The sequence below is a fragment of the Mus caroli genome, chromosome 19 (assembly GCF_900094665.2).
Source record: "Mus caroli chromosome 19, CAROLI_EIJ_v1.1, whole genome shotgun sequence".
NCBI lineage: Eukaryota > Metazoa > Chordata > Mammalia > Rodentia > Muridae > Mus > Mus caroli.
This window is the reverse complement of record NC_034588.1, coordinates 35,599,232-35,610,347: the sequence shown is the minus strand read 5'-3', so window position 1 is coordinate 35,610,347 and position 11,116 is coordinate 35,599,232. Positions and strand designations below refer to the sequence as shown.

General features: G+C 42.4%; 1 protein-coding gene across 1 annotated transcript in view; it reads right to left on the bottom strand.

The window, feature by feature from the left end:
• Nucleotides 1–5,652: 5,652 nt before the first annotated feature.
• Nucleotides 5,653–11,116, bottom strand: part of LOC110285234 (cytochrome P450 2C55) — a 39,479-nt gene continuing 34,015 nt past the window's right edge. Inside the window, exons 9-10 of the mRNA XM_021151220.2 lie at nt 9,819–9,960; nt 5,653–6,267 (exon numbers count right to left, since the gene is read on the bottom strand). Of these exons, the coding sequence (XP_021006879.1) occupies nt 6,086–6,267; nt 9,819–9,960 (324 nt within the window). The 3' untranslated portion in view covers nt 5,653–6,085. The remainder of the gene's footprint in view (nt 6,268–9,818; nt 9,961–11,116) is intronic.

The window sequence follows — 11,116 nt, the reverse complement described above, 5'->3', positions numbered from 1 at the left end:
ACACAGAAGTGGATGCTCACAGTCAGCTATTGGATAGAACACAGGGCCCCCAATGGAGGAGCTAGAGAAAGTACCCAAGGAGCTAAAGGTGTCTGCAACCCTATAGGTGGAACAACAATATAAACTAACCAGTACCCCCCCCCTCCAGTACTCATGTCTCTAGCTGCATATGTATCAGAAGATGGCCTAGGACTTTTGGGATAGCATTGGAAATGTAAATGAGGAAAATACCTAATAAAAATTTAAAAAAAAAAGAAAAAGGACTTCATGTGTTTTGCAGGTAAATGGATGGAACTAGAAAATATCATCATGAGTGAGGTATCTCATACCCAAAATGACGTGTATAGTATGTACTCACTAATAAGTTGATATTAGCCAAGAAAAGTACCAAATACTCAGAATACAATCCACAGAACTCAAAAAGGTTAACAAGCAGTAGGGCCCAAGTGAGGACACCTCAGTCCTACTTGGGAGGGAAGGAAAACCAGAATACAGAAAGAGGGAGGGACTTGGGTGGTAGAGGGTAGGGAGAGAGGCATGGAAAAGGGAATCATGATCAGGTATTGGGAGGAGGCCAGGAGTGAAGCCAGAGAATCTCAAGACTCAAAGGGAGGGACCTCAGATGAAATGTCCAACAGTAGGGAGAGGGAACTTGTAGACTTCACCTCCAGAAGAAAGATAGAACATCAAATGGAGGGATGGGGTTGCCAGTCTACAGCCAAAAACTCTGACCCAGAATTGTTCCTGTCTAAAAGAACAACAGGAACAAAACTAGAGAAGAAACTGAGGGAAAGGAAGTCCAGTGACCGACCCAAATTGGGGAGTCTCTAAGGCCTGACACTATTACTGATACTATGATATACTTGCAACAGGAGTCTAGCGTGGCTGTCCTCTGAGAGTTCCAACAAGCAGCTGACTAAAACAGAAGCAGATATTTACACCCAACCAATGGTCTGAAGTCAGGGACCCCTATGGTTGAATTAAGGAAGGCTGAGGAGGAGGGCGACCCTGTAGGAAAACCAGCAGTCTCAACAAACCTGGACCCCTGAGCCACCAACCAAGCAGCATACCCTAGCTTGTCCAAGGTTCCCTGACACATACACAACAGAGGACTGCCTGGTATGGCCTCAATGTGGCAGGTGTGGCAGGGAGTACAGAGTGGCCTTCCAAGGGAGACTAGGCTGTGGATCTATAGGCGAAGGCCTTCTCCATGTCTCCCCAAAGCCAATCCTGATGAAAAGAATCAGTCTGTAGTACAAACAGTTTATTGCCGTGGCAGACAGTGGATGTATAAAACCATATCCCACTCCTCAGAGTTGGCCTGAGATTAAATACCTTTTTCAGGGAGGAATATCTGGGAAGGGAATCTTTTTTTTTTCTTTTTAAACATTTTTTAAGATTTATTTATTTTATGTTTATGAGTACACCATTGCTCTCTTCAGACACACCAGAAGAGGGCATCAGATCCCATTACAGATGGTTGTGAGCCACCACGTGGTTACTGGGAATCAAACTTGGGATCTCTGGAAGAGCAGTCAGTGCTGTTAACCACTGCGCCATCTCTCCAGCCCTGAAAAGGGAATCTTATTGACAGCACCACCGGGCCTCTAGTTACCTCATTAGTTTGAAGATCTCTGTCTTGAACCAATGTGACCACAGGTCATGGTCACATCTCTTTTCCTATTGTCTTGGTCTGAGATGTTAGGGATGTCTCATCTATGTGTGGAAGGGCTTGAGGCATTTCCTTTACATGACTGATGGCCACAAATCTATGAGGGGCCACAGCTACATGACTGGGAGCAGGTGAAGCTCCTACCATCTCTTCAGGGTTCACAGGATTTCAAGCTTTTAGCTAGACTGAGGACCAGGTTTCCTCTCATGGTCTACTGCCCCACACAGAGGAAAAATGTTTAAAGTTGGTATATGAAGGTTATAAATGTTGTAGATTCTAAAAAGATGTTTAAGGTTGAAGGATCTAAGAAGGTGTTTAAGGTATATAAATGCAAGTTGTAGATGGATAAGAAAACAATTTCAGACATAAAGAAATTTTTAAAGTTTCATATTTCTCCCCTCTCCCCATGCTATTGTTATACTAAGATTTCAAAGTTTGTAATTTTAACATGGACCAATGATGTTTTGAAAAGCTAATGGAGGACTGGCTGCTTGCAATTCAGTCAAAAACTCAAAAATTTAAATCCCCTTTGACTGTATTCTAAATATTGACTTAAAGGTGCTTCTTCATCATGCTAAAAAACATCTCTGTTCAATTGTATATCTAGCTTTCTGGACCAAATAAAAGAATGTTCCATGCCTTTTAACCCAAACCTATAGCTTTTACTAGGTCTCAAAGGCATGAATCTAAAAACCTTATTAGCAACTTTATTTTCAGTTCTACTCCTATGAATATATATATATGTATATATATATATATATATATATATATATATATATATATATATATATATATATGCATACATGCATACATACGCTGACCAAAACATTCTTAGGAGAAAGGATATTTATTTCAGCTTAGAGCCCAGCTTACAGTGCATCCTAGAGGATACGTTAAGGAAGGAAATTCAAACACCTGGTCATATCACATTCACAGTTACAGTCCTGTGTAACTTTTCTCAAGTCAGCATGGAAAAGAAATAGTATTGGTAATTCCTCATCCTCAATGCTGTTCTGCCAGTAAACCCCAAAGATATTTATCATGCCCCACTGATACTAGGTTCAGAATCCATCATCATGTTAAAAAAATTTTGTTATATAACATCAGTCATACTAACTTTTCCATAGTTCTATGACTTTAACATTCACTGAAAGAATACCCCCAATGTTTATAAAAAAAAATGCCCATTGATTTGAGCTTATTTGATGTTTCCAAGTAATCAAACTGATCTTAAGTATCTCTGGTAGATAAATCACAAAATGAGTTCTTTGCTTTTCTAGGTGACAAACAATGTTGACCTATTTCATTATAAATAATGGCTTCTATAGTGTTAGAAGGTGCTATGTTCAATTTTGAAAGAGAAAAGAAATCATCAATCTCACCCAACTAGGACCCTACAAGAAATATTAGCAATCAGTCTTACAAGACATGCCCAATGGAGCAATAGTGGCACAAACATCATGAGAGTAACCAACCACTGTCTGCTTGGATCCAGAACCTGAAACCCATGTCTTGTACTATTATCTCAGTGTCTTAATTTGTGTTTTATTCCTTCAAAGAGACATGATGATGAAGACAACTCTTTTTTTTTTATGCTGAGTGGCTTTCTTTTTTATTAGATATTTTCTTCATTTACATTTCAAATGCTATCCCAAAAATCCCCTATACCCTCCCCCCACCCTGCTCCCCAACCCACCCACTCCTGCTTCCTGGCCCTGGCATTACCTTGTACTGGGGCATATAATCTTTGCAGGACCAAGGGCCTCTCCTCCCATTGATGGCCAACTAGGCCATCTTCTGCTACATATGCAAATAGAGACACAAGCTCTGGGGGGTACTGGTTAGTTCATATTGTTGTTCCTCCTATAGGGTTGCAGACCCCTTTAGTTCCTTATATACTTTCTCTAGCTCCTTCATTGGTGGCCCTGTGTTCCATCCAATAGATGACTGTGAGCATCTACTTCCAAATTTGCCAGGCACTGGCATATACCCCGAAGATGCTCCAACTTGTAATGAGGACACATGCTCCACTATGTTCATAGCAACCTTCTTTATAATAGCCAGAAGTTGGAAAGAACCCAGATATCCCTCAACAGAGGAATGGATACAGAAAATGTGGTACATTTACACAATGGAGTGCTACTCAGCAATTAAAAACAATGAATTTATGAAATTCTTAGGCAAATGGATGCATCTGGAGGACATCATTCTGAGTGAGGTAACCCAATCACAAAAGAACACACATGATATGCACTCACTGATAAGTGGATATTATCCCAGAAACTTAGACTACTCAAGATACAATTTACAAAACACATGAAATTCAAGAAGGGAGACCAAAATGTGGATACTTCGTTCCATCTTAGAATGGGGAACAAAATACCCATGGAAGGAGTTACAGAGGCAAAGTTCAGAGCTGAGACAGAAGAAAGGACCATCCAGAGACTGCCCTACCTGGGGATCCATCCCATATACAACCACCAAACCCAGACACTATTGCATATGCCAGCAAGATTTTGCTGACAGGACCCTGATATAGCTCTCTCTGGCGAGGCTATGCCAGTGTCTGGCAAATACAGAAGTGGGTGCTCACAGTCATCTATTGGATGGAACACAGGGCCCCTAAAGAAGGAGCTAGAGAAAGTAACCAAGGAGCTAAAGGGGTCAGCAACCCTATAGGAGAATCAACAATATGAACTAACCTGTACCCCACAGAACTGTGTCTCTAGTTGCATATGTAGCAGAGGATGTCCTAGTCGACCATCAATGGGAGGAGAGGCCCTTGGTCTTGCGAAGATCATATACCCCAGTACAGGGTAATTCCAGGGCCAGGAAGCAGGAGTGGGTGAGTTGGGGAGCAGGGTGGGGGGAGGGTATAGGTGACTTTGGGGATAACATTTGAAATGTAAATGAAGAAAATATCTTATAAAAATGTATTTAAAAAAGAAAAAAATTAATAACACAAGTGTGAAGGCTATTCTTTATTGTCAACTTGACTACATTTGGAATGAACTACAATCCAGAAATGAAGGGCACATCTCTGATCCAAATCTTGAAGTGTAGTGGCCATGAAAAGTTCAGGCCTAGGCAAGGTAGTACATGCCTTTTATCCTAGGAGACAGAGGTAAGCAGAACTCTGAGTTCAAGACCAGCCTGGGGAAATAGCAAGTTCCAAACTCAGGCATAGTGGTACACACCATTAATCTGGGACAGACCTCTGCTGGAAGCCTACATAAGGACACTGGGAAAAGGAACTGTTTGTTCTTTGTCTGCTCGCACTTTCTTGTCATCACATCTGTTGGGGCTTACTTCTTCAGGATTCCAGCTTACACAGGAAACCAACGGAAAGGCCTAGCCTCATGGGACCGAGCAACTACTAGGTTCTTGGACTTCCTATTCATAGATGCCTATTGTTGGTTTAGTCGGACTGTAGACTGCAAGCCATTCTAGTAATTTCCCTTAATATACAGAGACATTCTATAAATTCTGCGATGCTAGAGAACGCTGACTAATAAAACATGGAAAGACTTCCTGTACTCATAGCTCAACAGAATTGATGTCATGAAAGGGGCTACATTAGTGAAAACAATCTATGAATATAATCCTCATCAGAATATTAATGTGTGTTTTCACAGAGATAGAAAATAATCCTAAAAATCATATGATAGCACAAAAGACCCAGAAACCACAAAGCAATACAAAATAAAAAGATTAATTCTGGAGTTATCAAAATACTTTATTTTAAATGATACTAATGAGTCATAGTAACAAAAATGGTATAAGACTATCACAAAATCATTGGTCTACTAGACATGTAGAAGAATGGGCTAGAATAGAAGGCCAATAAATAAACCTATGCAATTTCAGCTACCCAGGTTTTGAAAAAGATGACAAAGAAAAGAATTCCAATTCTTACTTATTACCAATTCTTTTATTTTCAGTTTCATTTTAATTTACAAATCCACATTCAAATAGGTAAAAGATGATATCACATTATGCATTTCAATACTAACCTTACTTTTTCACTCTTTATACAAATTATGTGTTAAAAAAGAAAAGAAAAGAAACCTGAAAAATGACTCTTCAGTTAGTAACTCCTTTTACTTTGAATCAAGCAAAGCATAGATGGCTCTCAGTTGAACTCGTCTGTATTACACTTATAACATATTAGTGACACAGTACATGTCTTAGTACAGTTCAGTTGTGTTGTAGACTGAAGAGGACAGAGGATGGATTTGTGTGATAACTCTGGAAAATCTTCTTAAACAAAGATGGATGATGACTGGATTGTGGGAGAATGAAAAGATGTGAAAGGAGTAGTGAGAGAGATGTCCCTAATAATTGACAGGATGTGGAGAGTGCCCCCTGAGAAAGTCAGAGACACCAGCATAGCAACAGCCAGTGTGTTCTGCTTTAACGAGGAACGAAGTACAGCTGATATGAAGGTGGTACACGGCCAAAAGTATTGGCCACTGGAGTAGTGTCAATGTCCTTTGTATCAACCAAAGATTTCAGGTTAAAATTCTGTAGAATGGTGGTCAGAATCAAAAACAGCTCCGTGCGAGCCAGGGCCTCTCCCACGCACATTCGCTTTCCTGAAAAACAAAAGCAACACAGAGGTTTCCCTCCTTTCAGAAGGTTCTGAACTGTTATTAAAGGTAGACAGGTAGGTTTGGTTTGTAAATGTTGGGTGAGTCAAATACTGAATGACTACAAGGATTTTTAAACAGTGATGCACACAACCTTGGACATAAATGTTGTCTGTTTAATGTCTGGTTTAGGAGGCACACTTCATTCATTAAATAATTACTATAAGTTCTACATCTCAATATTACTAACAATTCATACAACTACCCTTTGACCTTTCAAGTTGGCATCAGTCTTCTAGAAACACATTCACTTCACTGCTCTAATAGCTGAAGGGGAAGTATTAGAGCAACTCAGATACTCTGTTCTATTTGTGCTTATGGAAAATTAAACAGCCATAAAATACTTTTACACTCAAAGTTTTTCATAATTGCCTGTTTATATCTATGACTCCTTACTTTATTTTTTATTAATTAATTTATTCTTTTACACTCGATATTTTATCTACCTTCTGACTATTTCGCATTCCACACCTTCTCACCCTACTCTGTCTCCACGTAGATGTCCACACCCACCACCCCACCTGACCTCTAAACTCCCTGGTGCCTCCAGTCTCTCAAGGGTTAGGTGTATCATCTCTGAATGAACACAGACCTGGAAGCCCTCTACTGTATGTGTGTTGGGGTGTGAGAACTAAAAGGGGGCAGGGAAAAGGGGAGGGAGGGTGGATAGCCCATATCGGGCCAGAGTTCCTCCTGTGCTCTGGGCAGGCAGATGCAGGAGGTCTGCCAGACGCTTTCCACTTGGCCCTGGGTGGGCATCTAAGCCACTCGATGGGGGGGTGGGCAAGGGGCAGCCCCTGAAATCAAGGGGCCCTGGGGCGACACCCTGTGTCCTGGGGTAATGGGACAGAGGGCTGAGGGAGAGAGGTTCCGACACAGGTGAGAGTAAGTGCAGCAAGCCTTGATGAACAGAGACAGTCTATGGTTTTAGAGCTTTGTTGTAGAAAGGAAGGGGGAAAGAGAAAAGGTGAGAGAGAGAGAGAGAGAGAGAGAGAGAGAGAGAGAGAGAGAGACCAGCCATGGCCAAGAGGAGAGAAGGAGGAAAGGGAGAGAGAGAAGAGAGAGGAGAGGAGAGAAGAGAGAAAGGGGAGTAAGAGCAAGAGAGCAAGAGGAGTGAGAGAGTGAGGAGGGGCCAAACAACCCTTCTTATGGCTTTTCTGTTGCTAGGTAACTGGGGAGGAGTCTAGCCTGAAGGTCAAAAATTTGGGACATTGCCTTTGTGACTACTAACTATGCTTTTCCTGTGGGGGCCAAGGGGACAGTAACTTTGATAGTGGCCAGGGTTCCAGGAGACATAAGAGAACTCCTTCCATCCCATGTAGGTGAATTATTACCACCAGGTCCCAGGGTTCAGACCTCAGCTCGACTGGAGACCAGTCTGTCTTTGCATAGCCCAATACCCCACATTGGGGGCCTCATATCAGATGGTGTATGCTGCCTGGTTGGTGTTCCAGTATCTGAGAGATCTCGGGAGTCCAGATTAATTGAGACTGCTGGTCCTCCTACAGGATCATCCTTCTCCTCAGCTTATATCAGTCTTCCCTAATGCAACAAAAGGGGTCAGCTGCTTCTGTCCATTGGTTGGGTGCAAATATCTGCATCTGACTCTTTCAGCTGCTTGTTGGGTGTTTTGGAGGGCAGTCATGCTAGGTTTCTTTTTGTGAGCGCCCCATAGCCTCAGTAATAGTGTCAGGCCTTGGGGCCTCCCCTTGAGCTGAATCCCACTTTGGGCCTGTCGCTGGACCTTCTTTTCCTCAAGTTCCTCTCTGTTTCCATCCCTGTAATTCTTTCAGACAGAACAATTATGGGTCAGAGTTGTGACTGTAGGATGGAAACCTCATTCCTCACTTGATGTCCTGTTTTCCTGCTGGAGGTGGGCTCTATAAGTTCCCTCTCCTTATTGTTGGGCATTTCATCTAAGACTCCCTTTGAGTCCTTAGATTCTCTCACCTCCCAGATCTCTGGTGCATTCTGGAGGATCTCCCCAATCTTCTATCTCCCGAGGTTGCCTGTTTCCATTCATTCTGCTAGCCCTGGGGGCTTCAGTCCTTTTCCCTCACCCAATACCAGATCAGATTCCCCTCTCCTCCCAACTCCTCCCCACAAACCCTGTCCACTTTCCCTCCCAGATCCCTCCAACTCCTTCACTTTAAATGCATCCCCTGCATCTGCCCTATGAGACGAGATTGAAATGGCTTGGCCCGAACCTTTACACTGACTTTCCTGTCTGATAACTCAATACCAGGCTTAATCCTCCTCACTTTCATTCATAGCTCCCTTCCCCATTTTCCAATGCCACACACAAAGCTTCACATTTCACCAATTATCTCAGAAATGCTGCTCTGATACTTTCCTCAAGGGCCATATGATCCTTCATAATCTTGACCCCAAGGTTTCCTCACTATCCCTGCTTCCACAGCAATGTGGACCTCTAGAACATTGTGCTGTGTCATCTTTTGCCTCTCTCCCCAAATATGAGTTCCCTAAACAGAAAGGCTCAGTCTGTCACATATGAGAATGTACAATGCAGACCCACATCAAAGTCATAAAAGCACATGGCAAAAATGACTGTGACTCTGTGTGCAGAGACTCAGCACACAGAATGGAGCAGTGAGACTGAACCTCCAAGGTGGAGGATCATAAGTAAAGGAAACCCTAGAGGCTCTGGAATCACCACATAGTTCCTTTCTACATGTCCAAGGTCTTTCTCAGCCTTCATTCTTGTCAAGTTCTGACAGCAGAAAATGTCTGCTCCTGTACTTTGTTCCTTAGTACAATTGCCTGCCTCCACTTCTTGTCTTATTTCTTTGCTCCCTATGAGCCAGGCAACTTTCCTCTACCCTACCTGAACAGTCCTGTGAGTGTGAAAGAGCAGGAGGTGAGTAACCTCCCCAGAAACCCAACCTTGCCTCTCTCACAGCACTAATCCAATTGGATTGCAGTGTCCTGTTGACTTCCAGCTTCCCTAACTCAGAAGTAAGTCTCTTCAGATCCTAGTCTCTATACATTCTCTTGGGCTCCCAGAGTTGTCTAAGAATGGATTGAGATGCTCTTCCCATGCAGCTGAGAAAAGTCTAAACAAGGTTCACTTCCAAGAGGAGCACTTAGGAAAGGTAGAAGTACATGCAGAAGCAAAATTCAAATGGCCTACATTTTAGTTTTCTTGAGTCAAAAATATAGGCTGGATATTCTCAAAACCCCAGTAATGTAGAGGAACAAAGAAAATGTGTTACAATCAAGGGACATGCATGGGCATTGGGAGAATTGCTCCTGAGGAGGCACAAAGAGCAAAACCACCTGTTCCTGAGGACATGGTAGAAAATCCATTTTACCTCAGAGTTGTATCTTGTGGACTCGGGCCTAGTGGCACATGTTTATGATGTCAAATACTTAGACAGATGGGGCAAGAATATTGAGTTCAGGGTCAGCCTAGACAACAGTGCTCCCAAAAAGTTTACCTTGTACCTGAAGTAAAAATAAAAATAAATTGTGTTTACCTATTGAGAAAGGCATAAAGTAGTCACTCTTCTTAAAGTTCCCATTCTCATCCAGAAAATGGCCAGGGTCAAATACTTCTGGGTTGGGAAATTCTTTGTCATCATGCAACACAGAAGTCAGTGATGTTACTAAGTCTGTGCCCTGAAAATAACAGATAAAATATGTGAACTGACCCATAAAACTTTTGACCCAAAATTTATCCTCTCTACAAGAAATTCAGGGACAGGGAATGGAGCAGAGACTGAGAGAATGGCCAACCAATAACCAGCCCAACTTGAGACCCATCCCATGGGCAAGTACCAATTCCTGACAGTGTTAATGACATTTGATTATGTTTGAAGACAAGAGCTTAGCATTGCTGTCCTGTGAGAGGCTCCACATAGCAGCTGACTCTGGGGGATGCAGAGACCCACAGCTATATAGTGGATGGAGATTGGGGACTCTTATGGAAGAGTTGAGGAAAGATTGTGGGTCCAGGAGATAGGAACTCTACAGAAAACAGAGTCAACTAACCTGGACCCTTGGGGCTCTCAGAGACTGAACCACTAACCAAAGAGTATACATGGGCTGAACCTAGCCCACACACACACACACACACACACACACATACACACACACACACACAATGTAGCAGATATGCAGCTTGGTCTTCATGTGGGTCCCAAACAACTAGAACAGTGGCTATCCCAAAAGCTGTTGCCCATACATAGGATATGTTCTTCTAGCTGAGCTACCTTGTGAGGTCTCAGTGGAACAGGATGTTCCTAGCCCCACAGAAACTTGATGTGCCAGGGTGGGGGACACACAGAGGATAGATGATGGGAAAAGGGTTGTGGCAGGAGAGAGGAGGGTCAGTGACAGGGATGTAAAATGAATAAATTAAAAAAAAATAGTTTAGTTTAATGAGTGGAAGGACTCAAAGGTTCTCAGCAGGTAAAGGGATGCAAGCCTGACAACCTGAGTCTGATCCCCAGAACCCAGAAGGTAGCAGGAGAGAACTGTCTCCTGCAAGTGGCTCTCTACCTCTCTCTGTCTCTCAATCAATCAATCAATGTAATTTTAAAAATTAATAATGAAAGAAGCAGGGTGCTATCATGGCTGCTTATCAACATTGTTTTAGAAATTCTCATTCATGGCAAAATACAAAAAGAACACTATAGGCATTGAAGTTAGCCCCCCAAAAAATGAAGGACCAATAAAGGCTCCAGAAAAGAAAGAAAGAAAGAAAGAAAGAAAGAAAGAAAGAAAGAAAGAAAGAAAGAAAGAAAGAAAGAAAGAAAGGAAGGAAGGAAGGAAG